This window comes from Oncorhynchus clarkii, chromosome 10, assembly GCF_045791955.1.
Source record: "Oncorhynchus clarkii lewisi isolate Uvic-CL-2024 chromosome 10, UVic_Ocla_1.0, whole genome shotgun sequence".
NCBI classification, from domain to species: domain Eukaryota; kingdom Metazoa; phylum Chordata; class Actinopteri; order Salmoniformes; family Salmonidae; genus Oncorhynchus; species Oncorhynchus clarkii.
In genome coordinates, this window is record NC_092156.1 from 77,240,627 (window position 1) to 77,268,569 (window position 27,943).

The 27,943-nt window shown below is 48.2% G+C and overlaps 2 protein-coding genes across 2 annotated transcripts in view; both read right to left on the reverse strand.

Annotated features, from left to right (window-relative positions):
- Positions 1 to 160: 160 nt before the first annotated feature.
- Positions 161 to 21,571, reverse strand: LOC139419354 (ice-structuring glycoprotein-like). The gene is made up of 5 exons (XM_071169294.1): positions 21,492 to 21,571; positions 9,045 to 9,412; positions 8,226 to 8,938; positions 4,956 to 7,244; positions 161 to 265 (listed from the first exon to the last, which is right to left on the reverse strand). Exons 1-5 carry the CDS (start codon positions 21,569 to 21,571, stop codon positions 161 to 163), a joined length of 3,555 nt encoding a protein of 1,184 aa, XP_071025395.1.
- A 2,520-nt stretch (positions 21,572 to 24,091) lies between these two features.
- The window catches only part of LOC139419355 (WD repeat-containing protein 19-like), an 87,180-nt gene continuing 83,328 nt past the window's right edge, over positions 24,092 to 27,943 (reverse strand). Inside the window, exons 12-16 of the mRNA XM_071169295.1 lie at positions 27,685 to 27,835; positions 27,414 to 27,537; positions 26,813 to 26,889; positions 26,315 to 26,434; positions 24,092 to 24,666 (exon numbers count right to left, since the gene is read on the reverse strand). Of these exons, the coding sequence (XP_071025396.1) occupies positions 26,320 to 26,434; positions 26,813 to 26,889; positions 27,414 to 27,537; positions 27,685 to 27,835 (467 nt within the window). The 3' untranslated portion in view covers positions 24,092 to 24,666; positions 26,315 to 26,319. The remainder of the gene's footprint in view (positions 24,667 to 26,314; positions 26,435 to 26,812; positions 26,890 to 27,413; positions 27,538 to 27,684; positions 27,836 to 27,943) is intronic.

Here is a 27,943-nt window from a genome sequence, read left to right on the forward strand (position 1 = left end):
GAAGATGGAGGGTCAGGTGATGCGACAGCAGCGGAAGTGGTTGCTGCCGAAGCTGCGGTGGTGACAGCTGCTGCAAGAGTGGTGGTGGTGGTACCAGCTGCTGCAGGAGTGGTGGTGGTGGTACCAGCTGCTGCAAGAGTGGTGGTGGTGGTACCAGCTGCTACAGGCGTGGTGGTGGTACCAGCTGCTGCAGGAGTGGTGGTGACAGCTGCTGCATGAGTGGTGGTGATGACAGCTGCTGCAGGAATGGTGGTGGTGACAGCTGCTGAAGGAGTGGTGGTGGTGACAGCTGCTGAAGGAGTGGTGGTGGTGACAGCTGCTGAAGGAGTGGTGGTGGTGACAGCTGCTGCAGGAATGGTGGTGGTGACAGCTGCTGAAGGAGTGGTGGTGGTGACAGCTGCTGAAGGAGTGGTGGTGGTGACAGCTGCTGCAGGGGCTGTGGTGGTGACAGCTGCTGCAGGAGTGGTGGTGGTGACAGCTGCTGCAGGAGTGGTGGTAGTGACAGCTGCTGCAGGACTGGTGGGGGTGACAGCTGCTGCAGGAGTGGTGGTAGTGACAGCTGCTGCAGGAGTGGTGGTGGTGACAGCTGCTGCAGGAGTGGTGGTAGTGACAGCTGCTGCAGGAGTGGTGGTGGTACCAGCTGCTTCAGGATTGGTGGTGACAGCTGCTGCAGGAGTGGTGGTGGTACCAGCTGCAGGAGGAGTGGTGGTGGTACCAGCTGCTGCAGGAGTGGTGGTGGTACCAGCTGCTGCAGGAGTGGTGGTGACAGCTGCTGCAGGAATGGTGGTGGTACCAGCTGCTGCAGGAGTGGTGGTGACAGCTGCTGCAGGAGTGGTGGTGGTACCAGCTGCTGCAGGAGTGGTGGTGGTACCAGCTGCTGCAGGAATGGTGGTGACAGCTGCTGCAGGAGTGGTGGTGGCACCAGCTGCTGCAGGAGTGGTGGTGACAGCTGCTGCAGGAGTGGTGGTGGTACCAGCTGCTGGAGGAGTGGTGGTGGTTCCAGCTGCTGGAGGAGTGGTGGTGGTGACAGCTGCTGGAGGAGTGTTGGTGGTGACAGCTGCTACAGGAGTGGTGGTGGTGACAGCTGCTGCAGGAGTGGTGGTGGTGGTACCAGCTGCTGCAGGAGTGGTGGTGGTACCAGCTGCTGAAGGAGTGGTGGTGGTGACAGCTGCTACTGGAGTGGTGGTGGTGACAGCTGCTGCAGGAGTGGTGGTGGTGACAGCTGCTGCAGGAGTGGTGGTGGTGACAGCTGCTGAAGGAGTGGTGGTGGTGACAGCTACTAAAGGAGTGGTGGTGGTGACAGCTGCTGCAGGAGTGGTGGTGGTACCACCTGCTGCAGGAGAGGTGGTGGTGACAGCTGCTGCAGGAATGGTGGTGGTACCACCTGCTGCAGGAGCGGTGGTGGTGACAGCTGCTGCAGGAGTGGTGGTGGTGACAGCTGCTGCAGGAGTGGTGGTGGTACCACCTGCTGCAGGAGTGGTGGTGGTGACAGCTGCTGCAGGAGTGGTGGTGGTGACAGCTGCTGCAGGAGTGGTGGTGGTGACAGCTGCTGCAGGAGTGGTGGTGGTGACAGCTGCTGCTGGACTGGTGGTGGTGACAGCTGCTGCAGGAGTGGTGGTGGTGACAGCTGCTGCAGGAGTGGCGGTGGTGACAGCTGCTGCAGTAGTGGTGGTGGTGACAGCTGCTGAAGGAGTGGTGGTGGTGACAGCTGCTGCAGGAGTGGTGGTGATGACAGCTGCTGCAGGAATGGTGGTGGTGACAGCTGCTGAAGGAGTGGTGGTGGTGACAGCTGCTACTGGAGTGGTGGTGGTGACAGCTGCTACTGGAGTGGTGGTGGTGACAGCTGCTGCAGGACTGGTGGTGGTGACAGCTGCTGCAGGAGTGGTGGTGGTGACAGCTGCTACAGGAGTGGTGGTGGTGACAGCTACTAAAGGAGTGGTGGTGGTGACAGCTGCTGCAGGAGTGGTGGTGGTACCACCTGCTGCAGGAGAGGTGGTGGTGACAGCTGCTGCAGGAGTGGTGGTGGTACCACCTGCTGCAGGAGTGGTGGTGGTGACAGCTGCTGCAGGAGTGGTGGTGGTGACAGCTGCTGCAGGAGTGGTGGTGGTGACAGCTGCTGCAGGAGTGGTGGTGGTGACAGCTGCTGCAGGAGTGGTGGTGGTGACAGCTGCTGCTGGACTGGTGGTGGTGACAGCTGCTGCAGGAGTGGTGGTGGTGACAGCTGCTGCAGGAGTGGCGGTGGTGACAGCTGCTGCAGGAGTGGTGGTGGTGACAGCTGCTGAAGGAGTGGTGGTGGTGACAGCTGCTACTGGAGTGGTGGTGGTGACAGCTGCTGCATGAGTGGTGGTGATGACAGCTGCTGCAGGAATGGTGGTGGTGACAGCTGCTGAAGGAGTGGTGGTGGTGACAGCTGCTGAAGGAGTGGTGGTGGTGACAGCTGCTGCAGGGGCTGTGGTGGTGACAGCTGCTGCAGGAGTGGTGGTGGTGACAGCTGCTGCAGGAGTGGTGGTAGTGACAGCTGCTGCAGGACTGGTGGGGGTGACAGCTGCTGCAGGAGTGGTGGTAGTGACAGCTGCTGCAGGAGTGGTGGTGGTGACAGCTGCTGCAGGAGTGGTGGTAGTGACAGCTGCTGCAGGAGTGGTGGTGGTACCAGCTGCTTCAGGATTGGTGGTGACAGCTGCTGCAGGAGTGGTGGTGGTACCAGCTGCAGGAGGAGTGGTGGTGGTACCAGCTGCTGCAGGAGTGGTGGTGGTACCAGCTGCTGCAGGAGTGGTGGTGACAGCTGCTGCAGGAATGGTGGTGGTACCAGCTGCTGCAGGAGTGGTGGTGACAGCTGCTGCAGGAGTGGTGGTGGTACCAGCTGCTGCAGGAGTGGTGGTGGTACCAGCTGCTGCAGGAATGGTGGTGACAGCTGCTGCAGGAGTGGTGGTGGCACCAGCTGCTGCAGGAGTGGTGGTGACAGCTGCTGCAGGAGTGGTGGTGGTACCAGCTGCTGGAGGAGTGGTGGTGGTTCCAGCTGCTGGAGGAGTGGTGGTGGTGACAGCTGCTGGAGGAGTGTTGGTGGTGACAGCTGCTACAGGAGTGGTGGTGGTGACAGCTGCTGCAGGAGTGGTGGTGGTGGTACCAGCTGCTGCAGGAGTGGTGGTGGTACCAGCTGCTGAAGGAGTGGTGGTGGTGACAGCTGCTACTGGAGTGGTGGTGGTGACAGCTGCTGCAGGAGTGGTGGTGGTGACAGCTGCTGCAGGAGTGGTGGTGGTGACAGCTGCTGAAGGAGTGGTGGTGGTGACAGCTACTAAAGGAGTGGTGGTGGTGACAGCTGCTGCAGGAGTGGTGGTGGTACCACCTGCTGCAGGAGAGGTGGTGGTGACAGCTGCTGCAGGAGTGGTGGTGGTACCACCTGCTGCAGGAGCGGTGGTGGTGACAGCTGCTGCAGGAGTGGTGGTGGTGACAGCTGCTGCAGGAGTGGTGGTGGTACCACCTGCTGCAGGAGTGGTGGTGGTGACAGCTGCTGCAGGAGTGGTGGTGGTGACAGCTGCTGCAGGAGTGGTGGTGGTGACAGCTGCTGCAGGAGTGGTGGTGGTGACAGCTGCTGCTGGACTGGTGGTGGTGACAGCTGCTGCAGGAGTGGTGGTGGTGACAGCTGCTGCAGGAGTGGCGGTGGTGACAGCTGCTGCAGTAGTGGTGGTGGTGACAGCTGCTGAAGGAGTGGTGGTGGTGACAGCTGCTGCAGGAGTGGTGGTGATGACAGCTGCTGCAGGAATGGTGGTGGTGACAGCTGCTGAAGGAGTGGTGGTGGTGACAGCTGCTACTGGAGTGGTGGTGGTGACAGCTGCTACTGGAGTGGTGGTGGTGACAGCTGCTGCAGGACTGGTGGTGGTGACAGCTGCTGCAGGAGTGGTGGTGGTGACAGCTGCTACAGGAGTGGTGGTGGTGACAGCTGCTGAAGGAGTGGTGGTGGTGACAGCTGCTGCAGGGGCGGTGGTGGTGACAGCTGCTGCAGGAGTGGTGGTGGTACCAGCTGCTGCAGGAGTGGTGGTGACAGCTGCTGCAGGAATGGTGGTGGTACCAGCTGCTGCAGGAGTGGTGGTGACAGCTGCTGCAGGAGTGGTGGTGGTACCAGCTGTTGCAGGAGTGGTGGTGGTACCAGCTGCTGCAGGAATGGTGGTGACAGCTGCTGCAGGAGTGGTGGTGGCACCAGCTGCTGCAGGAGTGGTGGTGACAGCTGCTGCAGGAGTGGTGGTGGTACCAGCTGCTGGAGGAGTGGTGGTGGTTCCAGCTGCTGGAGGAGTGGTGGTGGTGACAGCTGCTGGAGGAGTGTTGGTGGTGACAGCTGCTGAAGTGGTGGTGGTGGTAACAGCTGCTGCAGGAGTGGTGGTGGTGACAGCTGCTGAAGGAGTGGTGGTGGTAACAGCTGCTGCAGGAGTGGTGGTGGTGGTACCAGCTGCTGGAGTGGTGGTGGTGGTACCAGCTGCTGGAGTGGTGGTGGTGGTACCAGCTGCTGCAGGAGTGGTGGTGGTGACAGCTGCTGCAGGAGTGGTGGTGGTACCAGCTGCTGGAGGAGTGGTGGTGGTGGTGACAGCTGCTGCAGGAGTGGGGGTTGTGACAGCTGCTGGAGGAGTGGTGGTGGTACCAGCTGCTGGAGGAGTGGTCGTGGTGACAGCTGCTGGAGGAGTGGTGGTGGTGACAGCTGCTGGAGGAGTGGTGGTGTTACCAGCTGCTGGAGGAGTGGTGGTGGTACCAGCTGCTGGAGGAGTGGTGGTGGGGACAGCTGCTGCAGGAGTGGTGGCGGTACCAGCTGCTGTCTGAGTGGAGGTGGTGACAGCTGCTGTCTGAGTGGAGGTGGTGACAGCTGCTGCCGGATTGGTGGTGGTGACAGCTGCTGTCTGAGTGGAGGTGGTGACAGCTGCTGTCTGAGTGGAGGTGGGGACAGCTGCTGTCTGAGTGGAGGTGGTGACAGCTGCTGTCTGAGTGGAGGTGGGGACAGCTGCTGTCTGAGTGGAGGTGGTGACAGCTGCTGCCGGATTGGTGGTGGTGAAAGCTGCTGTCTGAGTGGAGGTGGGGACAGCTGCTGTCTGAGTGGAGGTGGGGACAGCTGCTGCCGAATTGGTGGTGGTGAAAGCTGCTGTTTGGGTGGAGGTGGGGACAGCTGCTGTCTGAGTGGAGGTGGTGACAGCTGTTGTCTGAGTGGAGGTGGTGACAGCTGCTGTCTGAGTGGAGGTTGGGACAACTGTTGTCTGAGTGGAGGTGGTGACAACTGCTGTCTGAGTGGTGGTGGTGACAGCTGCTGTCTGAGTGGAGGTGGGGACAACTGCTGTCAGAGTGGAGGTGGTGACAGCTGCTGTCTGATTGGTGGTGGTGACAGCTGCTGTCTGAGTGGAGGTGGTGACAGCTGCTGTCTGAGGGTTGGTGGTGACAGCGTCTGCCTGAGGGTTGGTGGGGACAGCTTCTGCCTGAGGGTTGGTGGGGACAGCTTCTGCCTGAGGGTTGGTGGTGACAGCGTCTGCCTGAGGGTTGGTGGTGACAGCTTCTGCCTGAGGGTTGGTGGTGACAGCTGGTTCCGGAGCTGCAGTGGTGACTGCTTCCGGAGTTGCCTTGGTGACACCTGCTGTCGGAGCTGCTGTGGTGAAAGCTGTTGCTGGAGAATTGATGGCGATAGCTGCTGCCATTGTTGCGTTGGTGGTGACAGCTGCTGCCGGAGCGGCTGTGGTGACTGCTGCCGGTGTTGCCATGGTGACAACTGCTGTCGGAGAGGTGGTGGTGACAGCTGCCGGAGCGGCTGTGGTGACTGCTGCCGGTGTTGCCATGGTGACAACTGCTGTCGGAGATGCGGTGGTGACAGCTGTTGCTGGATAAGGGATGGTGATAGCTTCTGCTGTAACTGCGTTGGTGAGAGGTGCTGTCTGAGTGGAGGTAGTGACAGCTGCTGTCTGAGTGGAGGTGAGGACAGCTGCTGTCTGAGTGGAGGTGGGGACAGCTGCTGTCTGAGTGTAGGTGGGGACAGCTGCTGTCTGAGTGGAGGTGGTGACAGCTTCTGCCTGAGGGTTGGTGGTGACAGCGTCTGCCTGAGGGTTGGTGGTGACAGCGTCTGTCTGAGGGTTGGTGGTGACAGCTTCTGCCTGAGGGTTGGTGGTGACAGTGTCTTCCTGAGGGTTGGTGGTGACAGCTTCTGCCTGAGGGTTGGTGGTGACAGCTTCTGCCTGAGGGTTGGTGGTGACAGCTTCTGCCTGAGGGTTGGTGGTGACAGCTTCTGCCTGAGTGTTGGTGGTGACAGCTGGTTCCGGAGTTGCAGCGGTGACTGCTGCCGGAGTTGCCTTGGTGACACCTGCTGTCGGAGCTGCTGTGGTGAAAGCTGTCGCTGGAGAGGTGGTGTTGAATGCTGTTGCCGGAGCTGTGTTGGTGGTGACAGCTGCTGACAGAGAGGTGGTGGTGACAGCTGCTGACAGAGTGGTGGTGTTGAATGCTGTTGCCGGAGCTGCGTTGGTGGTGACAGCTGCTGACAGTGAGGTGGTGGTGACAGCTGCTGACAGAGAGGTGGTGTTGAATGCTGTTGCCGGAGCTGCGTTGGTGGTGACAGTTGCTGACAGAGAGGTGGTGGTGACAGCTGCTGACAGAGAGGTGGTGTTGACAGCTGTTGCCGGAGCTGCGTTGGTGGTGACAGCTGCTGACAGAGAGGTGGTGTTGACAGCTGTTGCCGGAACTGCGTTGTTGACTGCTGCCGGTGGTGCCATGATGACACCTGCTGTTGATGCTGCTGTTGCTGGAGAAATGATGGCGATAGCTGCTGCCATTGTTGCGTTGGTGGTGACAGCTGGTGCCGGAGCGGCAGTGGTGACTGCTGCCGGAGTTGCCTTGGTGACACCTGCTGTCGGAGCTGCTGTGGTGAAAGCTGTCGCTGGAGAGGTGGTGTTGAATGCTGTTGCCGGAGCTGCGTTGGTGGTGACAGCTGCTGACAGAGAGGTGGTGGTGACAGCTGCTGACAGAGAGGTGGTGTTGACAGCTGTTGCCGGAACTGCATTCGTGGTGACAGCTGCTGACAGAGAGGTGTTGACAGCTGTTGCCAGAACTGCGTTGTTGACTGCTGCCGGTGTTGAAATGATGACACCTGCTGTCGATGCTGCTGTTGCGAATGCTGTTGGTTGAGCTGTGGTGGTGACAGCTGCTGACAGAGAGGTGGTGGTGACAGCTGCTGACAGAGAGGTGGTGTTGACAGCTGTTGCTGGAGTGGTGGTGGTGACAGCTGCTGTCTGAGTGGAGGTGGGGACAGCTGCTGTCTGAGTGGAGGTGGTGACAGCTGCTGTCTGAGTGGAGGTGGTGACAGCTGCTGTCTGAGTGGAGGTGGGGACAGCTGCTGTCTGAGTGGAGGTGGTGACAGCTGCTGTCTGATTGGTGGTGGTGACAGCTGCTGTCTGAGTGGAGGTGGGGACAGCTGCAGTCTGAGTGGAGGTGGGGACAGCTGCTGTCTGAGTGGTGGTGGTGACAGCTGCTGTCTGAGTGGAGGTGGGGACAGCTGCTGACAGCGAGGTGGTGTTGACAGCTGTTGCTGGAGTGGTGGTGGTGACAGTTGCTGTCTGAGTGGAGGTGGGGACAGCTGCTGTCTGAGTGGAGGTGGTGACAGCTGCTGTCTGAGTGGAGGTGGTGACAGCTGCTGTCTGAGTGGAGGTGGGGGCAGCTGCTGTCTGAGTGGAGGTGGTGACAGCTGCAGTCTGAGTGGAGGTGGGGACAGCTGCTGTCTGAGTGGTGGTGACAGCTGCTGTCTGAGTGGAGGTGGGGACAGCTGCTGTCTGAGTGGAGGTGGTGACAGCTGCTGTCTGAGTGGAGGTGGTGACAGCTGCTGTCTGAGTGGAGGTGGGGGCAGCTGCTGTCTGAGTGGAGGTGGTGACAGCTGCTGTCTGATTGGTGGTGGTGACAGCTGCTGTCTGAGTGGAGGTGGGGACAGCTGCAGTCTGAGTGGAGGTGGGGACAGCTGCTGTCTGAGTGGTGGTGACAGCTGCTGTCTGAGTGGAGGTGGGGACAGCTGCTGTCTGAGTGGAGGTGGTGACAGCTGCAGTCTGAGTGGAGGTGGGGACAGCTGCTGTCTGAGTGGTGGTGACAGCTGCTGTCTGAGTGGAGGTGGGGACAGCTGCTGTCTGAGTGGAGGTGGTGACAGCTGCTGTCTGAGTGGAGGTGGTGACAGCTGCTGTCTGAGTGGAGGTGGGGACAGCTGCTGTCTGAGTGGAGGTGGTGACAGCTGCTGTCTGAGTGGAGGTGGTGACAGCTGCTGTCTGAGAGGTGGTTGGGACAGCTGCTGTCTGAGTGGAGGTGGGGACAGCTTCTGCCTGAGCTGCTGTGGTGGTGACAGCTGCTGTCTGAGTGGTGGAGGTGGGGACAGCTGCTGTCTGAGTGGAGGTGGTGACAGCTGCTGTCTGAGTGGAGGTGGTGACAGCTGCTGTCTGAGGGTTGGTGGTGACAGCGTCTGCCTGAGGGTTGGTGGTGACAGCTTCTGCCTGAGGGTTGGTGGTGACAGCTTCTGCCTGAGGGTTGGTGGTGACAGTGTCTTCCTGAGGGTTGGTGGTGACAGCTTCTGCCTGAGTGGAGGTGGTGACAGCTGCTGTCTGAGCGGTGGTGGTGACAGCTCCTGCCAGATTGGTGGTGGTGACAGCTGCTGTCTGAGAGGTGGTGGGGACAGCTGCTGCCGGAGTGGAGGTGGTGACAGCTTCTGCCTGAGGGTTGGTGGTGACATCTTCTGCCTGAGGGTTGGTGGTGACAGCGTCTGCCTGAGGGTTGGTGGTGACAGCTGGTTCCGGAGCTGCAGTGGTGACTGCTGCCGGAGTTGGCTTGGTGACACCTGCTGTCGGAGCTGCTGTGGTGAATGCTGTTGCCGGAGCTGCATTGGTGGTGACAGCTGCTGACAGAGAGGTGGTGTTGACAGCTGTTGCCGGAACTGCGTTGGTGGTGACAGCTGCTGACAGAGAGGTGGTGTTGACAGCTGCTGTCTGAGTGGAGGTGTTGACAGCTGCTGTCTGAGTGAAGGTGGTGACAGCTGCTGTCTGAGTGGTGGTGGTGACAGCTGCTGTCTGAGTGGAGGTGGGGACAACTGCTGTCTGAGTGGAGGTGGGGACAGCTGCTGCCTGATTGGAGGTGGGGACAGCTGCTGTCTGAGTGGAGGTGGGGACAGCTGCTGCCTGATTGGAGGTGGGGACAGCTGCTGTCTGAGTGGAGGTGGTCACAGCTGCTGTCTGAGTGGAGGTGGGGACAGCTGCTGTCTGAGTGGAGGTGGTCACAGCTGCTGTCTGAGTGGAGGTGGGGACAGCTGCTGTCTGAGTGGAGGTGGGGACAGCTGCTGTCTGATTGGAGGTGGGGACAGCTGCTGTCTGATTGGTGGAGGTGGGGACAGCTGATGCAGGAGCGGCGGTTGTGGCTGATATTGTACACACTAGTCCAGTAAGAAAACAATTTAGAATAATTTAAGACAATAAAACATTCCACTCCACTATTTACAGTATCTATCACCCATTATACCATGTACAACACCTATATCCACTATATACAGTATCTATCACCCCTTTTACAACACCTATATCCACTATATACAGTATCTATCACCCCTTATACACTGTACAACACCTAGATCCACTATATACAGTATCTATCACCCCTTATACAACACCTAGATCCACTATATACAGTATCTATCACCCCTTATACAACACCTAGATCCACTATATACAGTATCTATCACTCCTTATACATCACCTAGATCCACTATATACAGTATCTATCACCCCTTATACAACACCTATATCCACTATATACAGTATATATCACCCCTTATACACTCTACAACACCTAGATCCACTATATACAGTATCTATCACCCCTTATACAACACCTAGATCCACTATATACAGTGTCTATCACCCCTTATACAACACCTAGATCCACTATATACAGTATCTATCACCCCTTATACAACACCTAGATCCACTATATACAGTATCTATCACCCCTTATACAACACCTATATCCACTATATACAGTATATATCACCCCTTATACAACACCTAGATCCACTATATACAGTATCTATCCCCCCTTATACAACACCTAGATCCACTATATACAGTATATATCACCCCTTATACAACACCTAGATCCACTATATACAGTACCTATCACTCCTTATACAACACCTAGATCCACTATATACAGTATCTATCACCCCTTATACAACACCTAGATCCACTATATACAGTATATATCACCCCTTATACAACACCTAGATCCACTATATACAGTATCTATCACCCCTTATACAACAATTAGATCCACTATATACAGTATATATCACCCCTTATACAACACCTAGATCCACTATTTACAGTATCTATCACCCCTTATACACTGTACAACACCTAGATCCACTATATACAGTATATATCACCCCTTATACAACACCTAGATCCACTATTTACAGTATCTATCACCCCTTATACACTGTACAACACCTAGATCCACTATATACAGTATATATCACCCCTTATACAACACCTAGATCCACTATATACAGTATATATCACCCCTTATACACTGTACAACACCTAGATCCACTATATACAGTATATATCACTCCTTATACAACACCTAGATCCACTATATACAGTATATATCACTCCTTATACACTGTACAACACCTAGATCCACTATATACAGTATATATCACTCCTTATACACTGTACAACACCTAGATCCACTATATACAGTATATATCACTCCTTATACAACACCTAGATCCACTATATACAGTATCTATCCCCCCTTATACAACACCTAGATCCACTATATACAGTATATATCACCCCTTATACAACACCTAGATCCACTATATACAGTATCTATCACCCCTTATACAACAATTAGATCCACTATATACAGTATATATCACTCCTTATACAACACCTAGATCCACTATATACAGTATATATCACTCCTTATACACTGTACAACACCTAGATCCACTATATACAGTATATATCACCCCTTTTACAACACCTATATCCACTATATACAGTATATATCACTCCTTATACACTGTACAACACCTAGATCCACTATATACAGTATCTATCACTCCTTATTCAACACCTAGATCCACTATATACAGTATCTATCACCCCTTATACAACACCTAGATCCACTATATACAGTATCTATCACCCCTTATACAACACCTAGATCCACTATATACAGTACCTATCACTCCTTATTCAACACCTAGATCCACTATATACAGTATCTATCACCCCTTATACACTGTACAACACCTAGATCCACTATATACAGTATCTATCACCCCTTAAACAACACCTAGATCCACTATATACAGTATCTATCACCCCTTATACAACACCTAGATCCACTATATACAGTATCTATCACCCCTTAAACAACACCTAGATCCACTATATACAGTATCTATCACCCCTTATACAACACCTAGATCCACTATATACAGTATCTATCACCCCTTATACACTGTACAACACCTAGATCCACTATATACAGTATCTATCACCCCTTATACAACACCTAGATCCACTATATACAGTATCTATCACCCCTTATACAACACCTAGATCCACTATATACAGTACCTATCACCCCTTATACAACACCTAGATCCACTATATACAGTATCTATCACCCCTTATACAACACCTAGATCCACTATATACAGTATCTATCACCCCTTATACAACACCTAGATCCACTATATACAGTATCTATCACCCCTTATACAACACCTAGATCCACTATATACAGTATCTATCACCCCTTATACAACACCTAGATCCACTATATACAGTATCTATCACCCCTTATACAACAATTAGATCCACTATATACAGTATATATCACTCCTTATACAACACCTAGATCCACTATATACAGTATCTATCACCCCTTATACAACACCTAGATCCACTATATACAGTATATATCACCCCTTATACAACACCTAGATCCACTATATACAGTATCTATCACCCCTTATACAACACCTAGATCCACTATATACAGTATCTATCACCCCTTATACAACACCTAGATCCACTATATACAGTACCTATCACCCCTTATACAACACCTAGATCCACTATATACAGTATCTATCACCCCTTATACAACACCTAGATCCACTATATACAGTATCTATCACCCCTTATACACTGTACAACACCTAGATCCACTATATACAGTATCTATCACCCCTTATACAACACCTAGATCCACTATATACAGTATCTATCACCCCTTATACAACACCTAGATCCACTATATACAGTATCTATCACCCCTTATACAACACCTATATCCACTATATACAGTATATATCACCCCTTATACAACACCTAGATCCACTATATACAGTATCTATCACCCCTTATACAACACCTATATCCACTATATACAGTATATATCACACCTTATACAACACCTAGATCCACTATATACAGTATCTATCACCCCTTATACAACACCTAGATCCACTATATACAGTATCTATCACCCCTTATACAACACCTAGATCCACTATATACAGTATCTATCACCCCTTATACAACACCTAGATCCACTATATACAGTATCTATCCCCCCTTATTCATAACATTTTTAACCTAATGAAACTAAGGAACACACTCAAACACAGTGGTAGTGACAGCTGTTGCAGGAGAGGTGGTGGTACCAGCTGCTACAGGAGCTAAACTCAAACACAGTGTATTACCTGCTAGCAGGAGGAGAACCATCAGAGGCTTCATATCCATGTCCTTTTAGGTCTCTGTTGAGGTAAACCACACAACATCAATCATACATGAACTCCGTTAGATCTTCCGTTAACCAGTGTCGTAGGATGATGTCATTGACCAAGATTAATTAGATATTAGTCCATATTCCAAAATCATATGGTGTTCATTGATATTCAAACAGCAGTCCTATAATACCTTCAGTTGTATTAACAGTGTCCCCTATGTGTTTACCAGTAGATGTCTTATCAGCCTGCTTCCAATGTCTTCAGCCCTCTGCTCTGCTTTCACTGTAGATTACTGTATTATTATCATTATTATTATCATTATTATTATCATTAATATTTATATTAATTTCACTATTATTATCATTAATATTATCATCTTCATCATTACTATTATTATCATTATTATTATCATTATTATTATCATTAATATTTATATTAATTTCACTATTATTATCATCATTATTATCATCTTCATCATTACTATTATTATCATCATTATTATCATCTTCATCATTACTATTATTATCATCATTATTATCATCTTCATCATTACTATTATCATCATCATCATTACTATTATTATCATCATTATTATCATCATCTTCATCATTACTATTATTATCATCTTCATCATTACTAATATTATCATCATCATCATTACTATTATTATCATCATTATTATCATCTTCATCATTACTATTATTATCATCATCATCATTACTATTATTATCATCATTATTATCATCTTCATCATTACTATTATTATCATCATTATTATCCTCTTCATCATTACTATTGTTATCATCATTATTATCATCGTCATCATTACTATTATTATCATCATTATTATCATCGTCATCATTACTATTATTATCATCATTATTATCATTGTCATCATTACTATTATTATCATCATTATTATCATCGCCATCATTACTATTATTATCATCATTATTATCATCTTCATCATTACTATTATCATCATCATCATTACTATTATTATCATCATTATTATCATCATCTTCATCATTACTATTATTATCATCATTATTATCATCGTCATCATTACTATTATTATCATCATTATTATCATCGTCATCATTACTATTATTATCATCATTATTATCATCATCATCATTACTATTATTATCATCATTATTATCATCGCCATCATTACTATTATTATCATCATTATTATCATCTTCATCATTACTATTATCATCATCATCATTACTATTATTATCATCATTATTATCATCATCTTCATCATTACTATTATTATCATCATTATTATCATCTTCATCATTACTATTATTATCATCATCATCATTACTATTATTATCATCATTATTATCATCTTCATCATTACTATTATTATCATCATCATCATTACTATTATTATCATCATTATTATCATCTTCATCATTACTATTATTATCATCATTATTATCCTCTTCATCATTACTATTGTTATCATCATTATTATCATCGTCATCATTACTATTATTATCATCATTATTATCATTGTCATCATTACTATTATTATCATCATTATTATCATCATCATCATTACTATTATTATCATCATTATTATCATCGCCATCATTACTATTATTATCATCATTATTATCATCGTCATCATTACTATTATTATCATCATTATTGTTATTATTATTATTATTATTGTTATCATCAATATTATTATTATCATTATTATTATCATTATTATTATTATCATTATTATTATTAGTATTATTATCATTCTTATCATTATTATTATCATTATTATTATTATTATTATCATTAATATTATCATCATCATCATCATCATCATTACTATTATTGTCAATATTATTATTATTATTATTATTATTATCAGTATTATTATTATTATTAGTATTAGTATTATTATGAGTATTATTATTATTATTATCAGTATTATTATTATTATTATTATTATTATCATCATTATTATCATCATTATTATGATCATTATTATTATTATCATCATTATAATAATTATCATAATCATTATTATTATTATCATCAATATTATTATTATTATCATCATTATTATTAATATTATTTATTTAACCTTCTAAAAGTATAGCGCACTACTTAGGCACCCTATTCCCCATATACATTATAGTGCCACAGTTCACCTACATCTATGGGTTTAAAACTATAGTGTCCCATTAATAACAGATGGCAACAGTTAGCCTACATCTATAGGTTTATACCTGTAGCATCCCGTTAATAACAGATGGCAACAGTTAGCCTACATCTATGGGGTTATACCTATAGCATCCCGTTAATAACAGATGGCAACAGTTCGCCTACATCTATGGGTTTATACATATTGCATCCCATTAATAACAGATGGCAACAGTTAACCTACATCTATGGGTTTACACCTATAGTGTCCCATTAATAACAGATGGCAACAGTTAACCTACATCTATGGGTTTACACCTATAGCATCCCGTTAATAACAGATGTAGCAGCTTTCAGTTGCATAGTTAGGTCTAAGACTACTAATGTCTTGAAATAGGAAGAAAAATGTATATACAATTTGAACAAGCAATCATGACAATCAAATTCATCGAAGCTGCTTCTTACCTGAGAATATCAGAGACGTTGTGTCGGCTAGGACCTGTAGACTACTCAGATGAAAAAATATGCACAAATAACTTCACCTCTCTTTCTGAGAACTAAAGATGAGCAACTCCTGGGCAGAGGGGGTTTTGTACGATGACAGAAAATGAGACTTGACCAACCAGTGTGGCTCTAACTTGCGGGACTCGTTTTTCCGCTGGCATTCATGAGCGTCAATCACTCCTTTAAAAAAAAGAGACCCGCATAACGACTAACCGCAATCAAAAACTGACTCCTGACCCTTAATAACAAAACACAAAAAACACCCTCAGTGTTATGATGTTTATTCAAACCCAGCTGAAAACAAACAGGGATCAATCACATTTATTCATAAAGCCCTTTTTACATCAGCTGATATCTCAAAGTGCTGTACAGAAACCCAGCCTAAAACCCACAAACAGCAAGCAATGCAGGTGTAGAAGCACGGTGGCTAGGAAAAACTCCCTAGAAAGGACAGAACCTAGGAAAGAAACCTAGAGAGGAACCAGGCTCTGATGGGTGGCCAGTCCTTTTCTGGCTGTACCAGATAGAGATTTAAGAGTATGTGGCTACTAAGGTCCCGTGAACAGGTCAGGGTTCAACAGTCGCAGGTAGAACAGCAGAAACTGAATCAGCAGCATGGTGTAGTCGCCCCTCAGGAGGGGAGATAGAAACCAGTCGGACAGGCTGGGAGCATACCTATGAACACACAGATCAGAGACTGACCTTAGCTCCCTGGCTATGCAACATAGATACTGGGCTCTGAGACAGGGGGGTTCAGGGCCCCATCTAAAGTTACCTCCGGACAGGGCCAAACAGGCAGGATGCCCACAGCCCCAACACCACTAGAGGAATATCAACAGACCACTATCTTACTACCCTGAGACAAGGCTGAGTGTAGCCCACGAAGATCTGACAGAGTAGGGGGGTTCTCTATACTATCAGATAGAGCAGCATGATTACAGTTCTCTATACTGTCAGATAGAGCAGCATGATTATAGTTCTCTATACTGTCAGATAGAGCAGCATGATTACAGTTCTCTATACTGTCAGATAGAGCAGCATGATTACAGTTCTCTATACTGTCAGATAGAGCAGCATGATTACAGTTCTCTATACTGTCAGATAGAGCAGCATGATTACAGTTCTCTATACTGTCAGATAGAGCAGCATGATTACAGTTCTCTATACTGTCAGATAGAGCAGCATGATTACAGTTCTCTATACTGTCAGATAGAGCAGCATGATTATAGTTCTCTATACTGTCAGATAGAGCAGCATGATTACAGTTCTCTATACTGTCAGATAGAGCAGCATGATTACAGTTCTCTATACTGTCAGATAGAGCAGCATGATTACAGTTCTCTATACTGTCAGATAGAGCAGCATGATTACAGTTCTCTATACTGTCAGATAGAGCAGCATGATTACAGTTCTCTATACTGTCAGATAGAGCAGCATGATTACAGTTCTCTATACTGTCAGATAGAGCAGCATGATTACAGTTATCTATACTGTCAGATAGAGCAGCATGATTACAGTTCTCCACACTAAACCTCTATGGAACTTTACCTCTAAATTCTCTAAAACGACGTTGGAGGCGGCTTATGGTAGAGAAATCAACATTTAATTCTCTGGCAACAGCTATGATGGACATTCCTGCAGTCAGCATGCCAATTGCACGTTCCCTCAAAACATGAGACATCTGTGGCCTTGTGTTGTGTGACAACACTGCATATTTTAAAGTGGCCTTTTATTGTCCCTCAGCACAAGGTGCACCTGTGTAATAATCACGCTGTTTATTCAGCTTCTTGACATGCCACACCTGTCAGGTGGATGGATTGTCTTGAAAAAGGAGAAATGCTCACTAACAGGGATGTAAATACATTTGAAACACGTTTTTTTGTGCGTATGGAACATTTCTGAGATTTTTTATTTCAGCTCATGAAACATGGGATATTCAACAGCATATATTAAATAATAGGTCTGACTCAGATCACCAGAATACAGTAAGATACCAACTGACCTGTTCTAGAATCCTCATGTGACAGTAAGAACCCTACTGACCTGTTCTAGAATCCTCATGTGACAGTAAGAAACCAACTGACCTGTTCTAGAATCCTCATGTGACAGTAAGAAACCAACTGACCTGCTCTAGATTCCTCATGTGACAATAAGAAACCAACTGACCTGTTCTAGAATCCTCATGTGACAGTAAGAAACCAACTGACCTGTTCTAGAATCCTCTCAACAACACAAACAGTCAGGGCCCAACCTTACCCATAAACACACAGCGTAGAACCCCCCCCACCCCCCCTCAGTCTACTACACCTGTTGTATTCAGCATTTCACTGTGAGGTCTACTACACCTGTTGTATTCAGCATTTCACTGTCAGGTCTACTACACCTGTTGTATTCAGCATTTCACTGTCAGGTCTACTACACCTGTTGTATTCAGCATTTGACTGTAAGGTCTACTACACCTGTTGTATTCAGCATTTCACTGTCAGGTCTACTACACCTGTTGTATTCAGCAGTTCACTGTCAGGTCTACTACACCTGTTGTTTTTGGCGCATGTGACAAATAACATTTGATTTAATTATAAAGTCCCCAGTAACCCAGAGGCACATACTTCCCCCAGAAGCATCTCAGAACTTCTCACATCCTGTTTAGCCACCTTGCTGGGAAGAAAAACTAAAAATGAACAGCATTCCCAAAACCTGCTCCCACCAACCCTTCCTCCCCACCCCTCCCACCACCCCTCTCCTCCTCCTCCCACCACCCCTCCCTCCTCCTCCTCCTTCCACCACTTCATGGGCTCCACCCCTCCCTCCCACCTTATATAAGTGTTTCTAAAATCCCCTATGGGGGAAAAATGAATGGTGTGATTGGCCTGAGAGAAACATGACCAATCACTGAAACACGTGATTGGCCAGACTGAAACATGACCAATCACTGAAACACGTGATTGGCCTGACTGAAAAGTGTTAAATGAGGCCTCTCCTCCTGGATACACTAGAGACTATATCCCCCGCAAAGGGGGGAGACTATATCCCCCGCAAAGGGGGGAGACTATATATATCCCCCGCAAAGGGGGACGCGTTGCTAACACACCCCCCCCCAAAAAAAATTAGACCCCCCCAAATGTCACCCCCCACCCCAAATTTCGCCCCCCCCTTAAATTTAAATTACCCCCCCCAAAAATGATTGTGTTTCTGTCTTTTGAGCTTCTAGTCATGAAATCTATGCAGCTCAACCTCAATCTATACCTCAATCACTTTTTATAGCTACTGTTTACAGGCCTCCTGGGCCGTATATAGCGTTCCTCACTCAGTTCCCTGAATTCCTATCGGACCTTGTAGTCATGGCAGATAATAATCTAATCTTTGGTGACTTTAATATTCACATGGAAAAGTCCACAGACCCACTCCAAAAGGCTTTCGGAGCCATCATCAACTCAGTGGGTTTTGTCCAACATGTCTCTGGACCCACTCACTGTCACAGTCATTCTCTGGACCTAGTTTTGTCCCATGGAATAAATGTTGTGGATATTAATGTTTTTCCTCATAATCCTGGACTATCGGACCACCATTTTATTACGTTTGCAATTGCAACAAATAATCTGCTCAGACCCCAACCAAGGAACATCAAAAGTCGGGCTATAAATTCACAGACAACACAAAGATTCCTTGATGTCCTTCCAGACTCCCTCTGCCTACCCAAGGACGCCAGAGGACAAAAATCAGTTAACCACATAACTGAGGAACTCAATTTAACCTTGCGCAATACCCTAGATGCAGTTGCACCCCTAAAAACTAAAAACATTTCTCATAAGAAACTAGCTCCCTGGTACACAGAAAATACCCGAGCTCTGAAGCAAGCTTCCAGAAAATTGGAACGGAAATGGCGCCACACCAAACTGGAAGTCTTCCGACTAGCTTGGAGAGACAGAACCGTATCGAAGAGCCCTCATTGCTGCTCCACCAAACTGGAAGTCTTCTGACTAGCTTGGAAAGACAGAACCGTATCGAAGAGCCCTCACTGCTGCTCCACCAAGCTGGAAGTCTTCTGACTAGCTTGGAAAGACAGCACCATGCCGTATCGAAGAGCCCTCACTGCTGCTCCACCAAACTGGAAGTCTTCTGACTAGCTTGGAAAGACAGAACCGTATCGAAGAGCCCTCACTGCTGCTCCACCAAGCTGGAAGTCTTCTGACTAGCTTGGAAAGACAGCACCATGCCGTATCGAAGAGCCCTCACTGCTGCTCCACCAAACTGGAAGTCTTCTGACTAGCTTGGAAAGACAGAACCGTATCGAAGAGCCCTCACTGCTGCTCCACCAAACTGGAAGTCTTCTGACTAGCTTGGAAAGACAGCACCATGCCGTATCGAAGAGCCCTCACTGCTGCTCCACCAAGCTGGAAGTCTTCTGACTAGCTTGGAAAGACAGCACCATGCCGTATCGAAGAGCCCTCACTGCTGCTCCACCAAACTGGAAGTCTTCCGACTAGCTTGGAAAGACAGAACCGTATCGAAGAGCCCTCACTGCTGCTCCACCAAGCTGGAAGTCTTCTGACTAGCTTGGAAAGACAGCACCATGCCGTATCGAAGAGCCCTCACTGCTGCTCCACCAAACTGGAAGTCTTCTGACTAGCTTGGAGAGACAGAACCGTATCGAAGAGCCCTCACTGCTGCTCCACCAAACTGGAAGTCTTCTGACTAGCTTGGAAAGACAGAACCGTATCGAAGAGCCCTCACTGCTGCTCCACCAAACTGGAAGTCTTCCGACTAGCTTGGAAAGACAGCACCATGCCGTATCGAAGAGCCCCCATTGCTGCTCCACCAAACTGGAAGTCTTCCGACTAGCTTGGAAAGACAGAACCGTATCGAAGAGCCCTCACTGCTGCTCCACCAAACTGGAAGTCTTCCGACTAGCTTGGAAAGACAGAACCGTATCGAAGAGCCCTCACTGCTGCTCCACCAAACTGGAAGTCTTCTGACTAGCTTGGAAAGACAGAACCGTATCGAAGAGCCCTCACTGCTGCTCCACCAAGCTGGAAGTCTTCCGACTAGCTTGGAAAGACAGAACCGTATCGAAGAGCCCTCACTGCTGCTCCACCAAACTGGAAGTCTTCCGACTAGCTTGGAAAGACAGCACCATGCCGTATCGAAGAGCCCTCACTGCTGCTCCACCAAACTGGAAGTCTTCCGACTAGCTTGGAAAGACAGAACCGTATCGAAGAGCCCTCACTGCTGCTCCACCAAACTGGAAGTCTTCCGACTAGCTTGGAGAGACAGAACCGTATCGAAGAGCCCTCACTGCTGCTCCACCAAACTGGAAGTCTTCCGACTAGCTTGGAAAGACAGAACCGTATCGAAGAGCCCTCACTGCTGCTCGATCATCCTATTTTACCAATTTAATTGAGGAGAATAAGAACAATCCAACATGTATTTTTGTTACTGTCGCAAAGCGAACTAAAATGCAGCATTCCCCAAGAGAGGATGGTTTTCAATTCAGCAGTGATAAATTCATGAACTTCTTTGACGAAAAGATCATGATCGGTAGTTGCCAAATTACGGACTCCTCTTTAAATCTGCGTATTCCTCCAAAGCTCAGTTGTCCTGAGTCTACACAACTCTGCCAGGACCTAGGATCAAGGGCTACACTCAAGTGTTTTAATCCTATATCTCTGAAAATAGTAATGGCCTCTAAACCTTCAAGCTGCCTACTGGACCCTATTCCAACTAAACTACTGAAAGTGCTTGGCCATCCTATTGGCCATCCTATCCACTGTGTCACATCTGCTCCTTCAACGCTCTCTGCTGCTCATCCTGTGTCTCCTTGACATTCCACCTCCCCCAGTGCTCTTTCCCTCTCTCTCTCTCTGTGTGTGATTGTGTGGTTGGAGACAGGTGTGCTGGAGTCAGAGCAGATCCCCACCAGCTGCAACCTGTTCCATAATCAAGACCTCTACAAATACTCAGCCCTGCCACTTCCATACTGCCAGATCTCTGCTCAGTCAGTCTACGTTTCTAGCCATTTGTTACTATTTAGATCCTGTTGTACCCGTTTTCCTTGCCTGACACTGTTATCCTCTCTGCTACAGTTCTGCCCTCTCTGACTCTGGTCCCTGTCTCCAGTCCCATGTCTTGTCATCCTGCTACTCTGTCCTGGATTCCCCACTCTACTACTCCCTTGGATTTCCCTACAGACCTGCTTATCCTGTCCCAACCCCTCTCACTCTAGTCTCAGCCTCCGCACCTGGTTCCCTGCAACCCGCCCGAGCTTCCCCTGACCTGCACTCCATCTCCCCCGTGTTTCAATAAATACCTTGGTTACTTCATCCCAGTCTCCTCGTCTGAGAATGCTCTTGGGTTCCCCTGTTCCACTCCGCGTAACACACCGGATGTGTACCAAGCTCACTAAAAGTGGCAGTAATAAAGCCTCTCTTGAAAAAGCCAAACCTTGACCCAGTTTTTTAAATATTTTCTAGAGTCACTGACGTGATCTTCCTGTCCAGGTTTGGTGCCCCTCTCGGGTTCGTGCCGTGGGGGATATCTTCATGGGCTATACTCGGTCATGTCTCAGGGTAGTAAGTTGGTGGTTTGAAGATATCTTTTTAGTGGGTGGGGTTATATCCTATATCCTAGTACTTCTCCTGTCCTATTTGGCGTCCTGTGTGAATTTAAGTGTGCTCTCTCTAATTCTCTCTTTCTTTCTCTCTCTCGGAGAACCTGAGCCCTAGGCCCATGCCTCAGGACTACCTGGCCTGATGACTCCTCGTTGTCCCCAGTCCACCTGGCCGTGCTGCTGCTCCAGTTTCAACTGTTCTGCCTGCGGATATGGAACCCTGACCTGTTCACAGGACCTGCTACCTTGTCCCGGACCTGCTGTTTTCAACACACTCTCTCCCTGCTGTCTCTAACGCTGAATGATCGGCTATGAAAAGCCAACTGACATTTACTCCTGATGTGCTGACTTGCTGCACCCTCTACAACCACTGTGATTATTATTATCTAAACCTGCTGGTCATCTATGAACATTTGAACATCTTGGCCATGTTATGTTATAATCTCCACCCGGCACAGCCAAAAGAGGACTGGCCACCCTTCAGAGCCTGGTTTCTTCCTAGCCACCGTGCTTCTACACCTGCATTGCTTGCTGTTTGGGGTTTTAGGCAGGGTTTCTGTACAGCACTTTGAGATATCAGCTGATGTAAGAAGGGCTTTATAAATACATTTGATTGATTGAATGGTGGACAGGTTTGACCGCTAGGTGTTATGGGTATTATGACACCTCCACTGTTGTGCTCTATGGTACAGATACAAAGATGAGTCCTCTATCCATCTCTATGGACTATATTCATTGTTAACTTTGTAATATTTCAGACAGTCAAACTCCTCCACAAGAGCAAAAATATATTTAATATTTATATTTAATATTCATATTTTTTAACATTGTCGACATGAATGAATTAATGGAAAACAAGCTTCAATGCAGATATGTAGAGTACATAAGTTACAATAACAATGGTCTACAGCTGTCTATATCAACAGTTTAACAGGTGGTAGAGAAACATGGAGGAGGAGGACATCTACAGCTGTCTATATCAACAGTTTAACAGGTGGTAGAGAAACATGGAGGAGGAGGACATCTACAGCTGTCTATATCAACAGTTTAACAGGTGGTAGAGAAACATGGAGGAGGAGGACATCTACAGCTGTCTATATCAACAGTTTAACAGGTGGTAGAGAAACATGGAGGAGGAGGAGGACGTCTACAGCTGTCTATATCAACAGTTTAACAGGTGGTAGAGAAACATGGAGGAGGAGGACGTCTACAGCTGTCTATATCAACAGTTTAACAGGTGGTAGAGAAACATGGAGGAGGAGGACATCTACAGCTGTCTATATCAACAGTTTAACAGGTGGTAGAGAAACATGGAGGAGGAGGACGTCTACAGCTGTCTATATCAACAGTTTAACAGGTGGTAGAGAAACATGGAGGAGGAGGTCTACAGCTGTCTATATCAACAGTTTAACAGGTGGTAGAGAAACATGGAGGAGGAGGAGGACGTCTACAGCTGTCTATATCAACAGTTTGACAGGTGGTAGAGAAACATGGAGGAGGAGGAGGACGTCTACAGCTGTCTATATCAACAGTTTGACAGGTGGTAGAGAAACATGGAGGAGGAGGACGTCTACAGCTGTCTATATCAACAGTTTGACAGGTGGTAGAGAAACATGGAGGAGGAGGTCTACAGCTTTCTATATCAACAGTTTGACAGGAGGTAGAGAAACCTGGAGGAGGAGGTCTACAGCTGTCTATATCAACAGTTTGACAGGTGGTAGAGAAACATGGAGGAGGAGGACGTCTACAGCTGTCTATATCAACAGTTTAACAGGAGGTAGAGAAACATGGAGGAGGAGGACGTCTACAGCTGTCTATATCAAGTTTAACAGGTGGTAGAGAAACATGGAGGACGTCTACAGCTGTCTATATCAACAGTTTAACAGGTGGTAGAGAAACATGGAGGAGGAGGACGTCTACAGCTGTCTATATCAACAGTTTAACAGGTGGTAGAGAAACATGGAGGAGGAGGAGGACGTCTACAGCTGTCTATATCAACAGTTTAACAGGTGGTAGAGAAACATGGAGGAGGACGCCTACAGCTGTCTATATCAACAGTTTAACAGGTGGTAGAGAAACATGGAGGAGGAGGACGTCTACAGCTGTCTATATCAACAGTTTAACAGGTGGTAGAGAAACATGGAGGAGGAGGACGTCTACAGCTGTCTATATCAACAGTTTAACAGGTGGTAGAGAAACATGGAGGAGGAGGAGGACGTCTACAGCTGTCTATATCAACAGTTTAACAGGAGGTAGAGAAACATGGAGGAGGAGGACGTCTACAGCTGTCTATATCAACAGTTTAACAGGTGGTAGAGAAACATGGAGGAGGAGGAGGACGTCTACAGCTGTCTATATCAACAGTTTAACAGGTGGTAGAGAAACATGGAGGAGTGGATTATGTCACTGGCTCCCGTTCCCCTATCACAGGAGGTTGGTAGCTCCTTAATCCGGGAGGACGGGCTCGTGGTAATGTCCTGAGAGGAATGAGTGGGAAGGTATTTAAACACGTGGCTTCCATTGTTTCCGTTCCAGACATTATGACGATCCGTCCTCCCCCCAGCAGCAGTCCTCTATGTCGTACACCACCAGGCCACATCACCACAGATCTCTGGGAAAACACACAAATAACAGTCTCAGAAAACCATTACAACATTTAATATTCACACATACTTGTGGGCATATGGTGTGTGTGTGTGTCTATGCAGTGTGTGTGTTGAGCTGGAACAGTGTGTGTGTTGACCTGTATCAGTGCTCTGATTGGTCAGGCTGCAGGAACAGTGTGTGTTGACCTGTATCAGTGCTCTGATTGGTCAGGCTTACAGGAACAGTGTGTGTGTTTACCTGTATCAGTGCTCTGATTGGTCAGGCTGCAGGAACAGTGTGTGTTGACCTGTATCAGTGCTCTGATTGGTCAGGCTTGCAGGAACAGTGTGTGTGTTGACCTGTATCAGTGCTCTGATTGGTCAGGCTGCAGGAACAGTGTGTGTGTTGACCTGTATCAGTGCTCTGATTGGTCAGGCTGCTGGAACAGTGTGTGTGTTTACCAGTATCAGTGCTCTGATTGGTCAGGCTGCAGGAACAGTGTGTGTGTTGACCTGTATCGGTGCTCTGATTGGTCAGGCTGCAGGAACAGTGTGTGTGTTGACCTGTATCAGTGCTCTGATTGGTCAGGCTGCAGGAACAGTGTGTGTGTTGACCTGTATCAGTGCTCTGATTGGTCAGGCTGCAGGAAAAGTGTGTGTGTTTACCTGTATCAGTGCTCTGATTGGTCAGGCTGCAGGAACAGTGTGTGTTGACCTGTATCAGTGCTCTGATTGGTCAGGCTGCAGGAACAGTGTGTGTGTTTACCTGTATCAGTGCTCTGATTGGTCAGGCTGCAGGAATAGTGTGTGTGTTTACCTGTATCAGTGCTCTGATTGGTCAGGCTGCAGGAACAGTGTGTGTTGACCTGTATCAGTGCTCTGATTGGTCAGGCTGCAGGAACAGTGTGTGTGTTTACCTGTATCAGTGCTCTGATTGGTCAGGCTGCAGGAACAGTGTGTGTGTTTACCTGTATCAGTGCTCTGATTGGTCAGGCTGCAGGAACAGTGTGTGTTGACCTGTATCAGTGCTCTGATTGGTCAGGCTGCAGGAACAGTGTGTGTGTTTACCTGTATCAGTGCTCTGATTGGTCAGGCTGCAGGAACAGTGTGTGTGTTTACCTGTATCAGTGCTCTGATTGGTCAGGCTGCAGGAACAGTGTGTGTTGACCTGTATCAGTGCTCTGATTGGTCAGGCTTGCAGGAACAGTGTGTGTGTTGACCTGTATCAGTGCTCTGATTGGTCAGGCTGCAGGAACAGTGTGTGTTGACCTGTATCAGTGCTCTGATTGGTCAGGCTTGCAGGAACAGTGTGTGTGTTTACCTGTATCAGTGCTCTGATTGGTCAGGCTGCAGGAACAGTGTGTGTGTTTACCTGTATCAGTGCTCTGATTGGTCAGGCTGCAGGAACAGTGTGTGTTGACCTGTATCAGTGCTCTGATTGGTCAGGCTGCAGGAACAGTGTGTGTGTTTACCTGTATCAGTGCTCTGATTGGTCAGGCTGCAGGAACAGTGTGTGTGTTTACCTGTATCAGTGCTCTGATTGGTCAGGCTGCAGGAACAGTGTGTGTGTTTACCTGTATCAGTGCTCTGATTGGTCAGGCTGCAGGAACAGTGTGTGTTGACCTGTATCAGTGCTCTGATTGGACAGGCTGCAGGAACAGTGTGTGTGTTTACCTGTATCAGTGCTCTGATTGGTCAGGCTGCAGGAAGCTGGAACAGTCATCCATCTTCTCCACCTGGTTCACACTCAGAGTCTCGGAACACATGGGGCACACACTATCTGTCTCCAACAGCCTGCACACACACACACACACACACACACACACACACACACACACACACACACACACACACACACACACACACACACACACACACACACACACACACACACACACACACACACACACACACACACACACACACACAAACTGTTCAGAGAAACATGGCCATACTACAACAGTAGAAGAGGCTTTTTTACAATACAGATGTTTAGTCTGTGTGTGTGTGTGTGTTTTTGTGTGTATGTGTGTTTTTGTGTGTGTGTGTGTATGTGTTTTTGTGTGTCTGTGTGTGTGTTTGTGTGTGTATGTGTGGTTTTGTGTGCCTGTGTGTCTATGTGTATGTGTTTTTTTGTGTGTATGTGTGTGTGTGTGTGTGTGTTCCACTCACAGGATGAGCTGGGAGTAGAGAGCAGGGAATTCACAGTGAGGACAAACTGACCAATCATCTTTCAGCATGTGATGACCCTAGAGAGAGAAAGAGGAGGGAGAGAGAGGAAGAGGAGGAGGAGGGAGACTCAGAGAGAGAGGAGAGAGAGAGAGGGAGGAGGAGGAGGAGGAGGGAGAGGAGGAGTAGGAGGAGAGGATGGAGAGGAGGAGAGGAAGAGGAGGAGAGGAGGAGAGAGAGAGAGGAAGAGGAGGAGAGTGGGAAGAGGAGAGAGAGAGAAAGAGAGAGGAGAGAGAGAAAGAGGGAGGAGGAGAGGAGGGAGAGGAGGAGGAGGAGGAGGAGAGGGGGAGAGGAGGAGGAGAGAGAGAGAGAGAGAGAGGAGAGAGAGGAGGAGGAAGAGAGAGAGGATGAGGAGGAGAGGAGGGAGAGGAGGAGGAGAGAGGAGGGAGAGTAGAGAGAGGAAGAGGTGATGGTTTATGAAGATTTTTGATTGGTTGACTGATTCACCATGGCATAGCTCCTAGTCCTAAAGTCAGGTGTGTGTGTGTGCGGTTTATGTGTGTGTGTGCTCTGTGTATGTCCTATGTGTGTGTGTGTGTGTTACCGTGGCGATGCAGTAGGGCAGGTTGTTCTTGCAGCCAGGACAGATCAGTTCACACTGGGGCAGCGTGAAACCACAATATGGACAAGGAGTGGTCTCCTCTTCTATCTCACTGGTGTCTGGACGACTGGAGGAAGGAGAGAGAGACAGAGTTAGAGAGACAGAGAGAGAGAGAGAGAGGAGGAGAGTGGGAAGAGGAGAGAGAGAGACAGAGAGAGACAGAGAGGAGAGGTGTGTGTGTGTGTGTGTGTGTGTGTGTGTGTGTGTGTCGTACCGGACCATAGCCTCTATCTTCTTGCGGTACTTGGGGTCGATCTTGTGACGGTACTCTGGCCTCATCAGCATGGCGGCGAAGCTGAACGAAGAGTTCCTCAGACCGGCCCGGTGACACTCTATCACCGCTGACGTCAGGATGGGTACGATGTCTACACACACACACACACACACACACAGTCAGACAGATAAACACATCAAATAATTACATATGCTTTAGGGGGGAAATGAACAACACAGCATATGTTGTGTGTGTGTGT

Coding starts and splice junctions, on each gene's coding strand:
- LOC139419354 (XM_071169294.1), bottom strand. CDS start 21,571: ATGGGACTGGAGACAGGGACCAGAGTCAGAGAGGGCAGAACTGTAGCA. Junction 8,939..9,044: donor CCTCCACTCAGACAGCAGCT/GTCACCACCACC, acceptor CTCTGTCAGCAG/CTGTCACCACCAACGCAGTT. Junction 7,245..8,225: donor CCTCCACTCAGACAGCAGCT/GTCACCACCTCC, acceptor ACCTCCACTCAG/ACAGCAGCTGTCACCACCAC.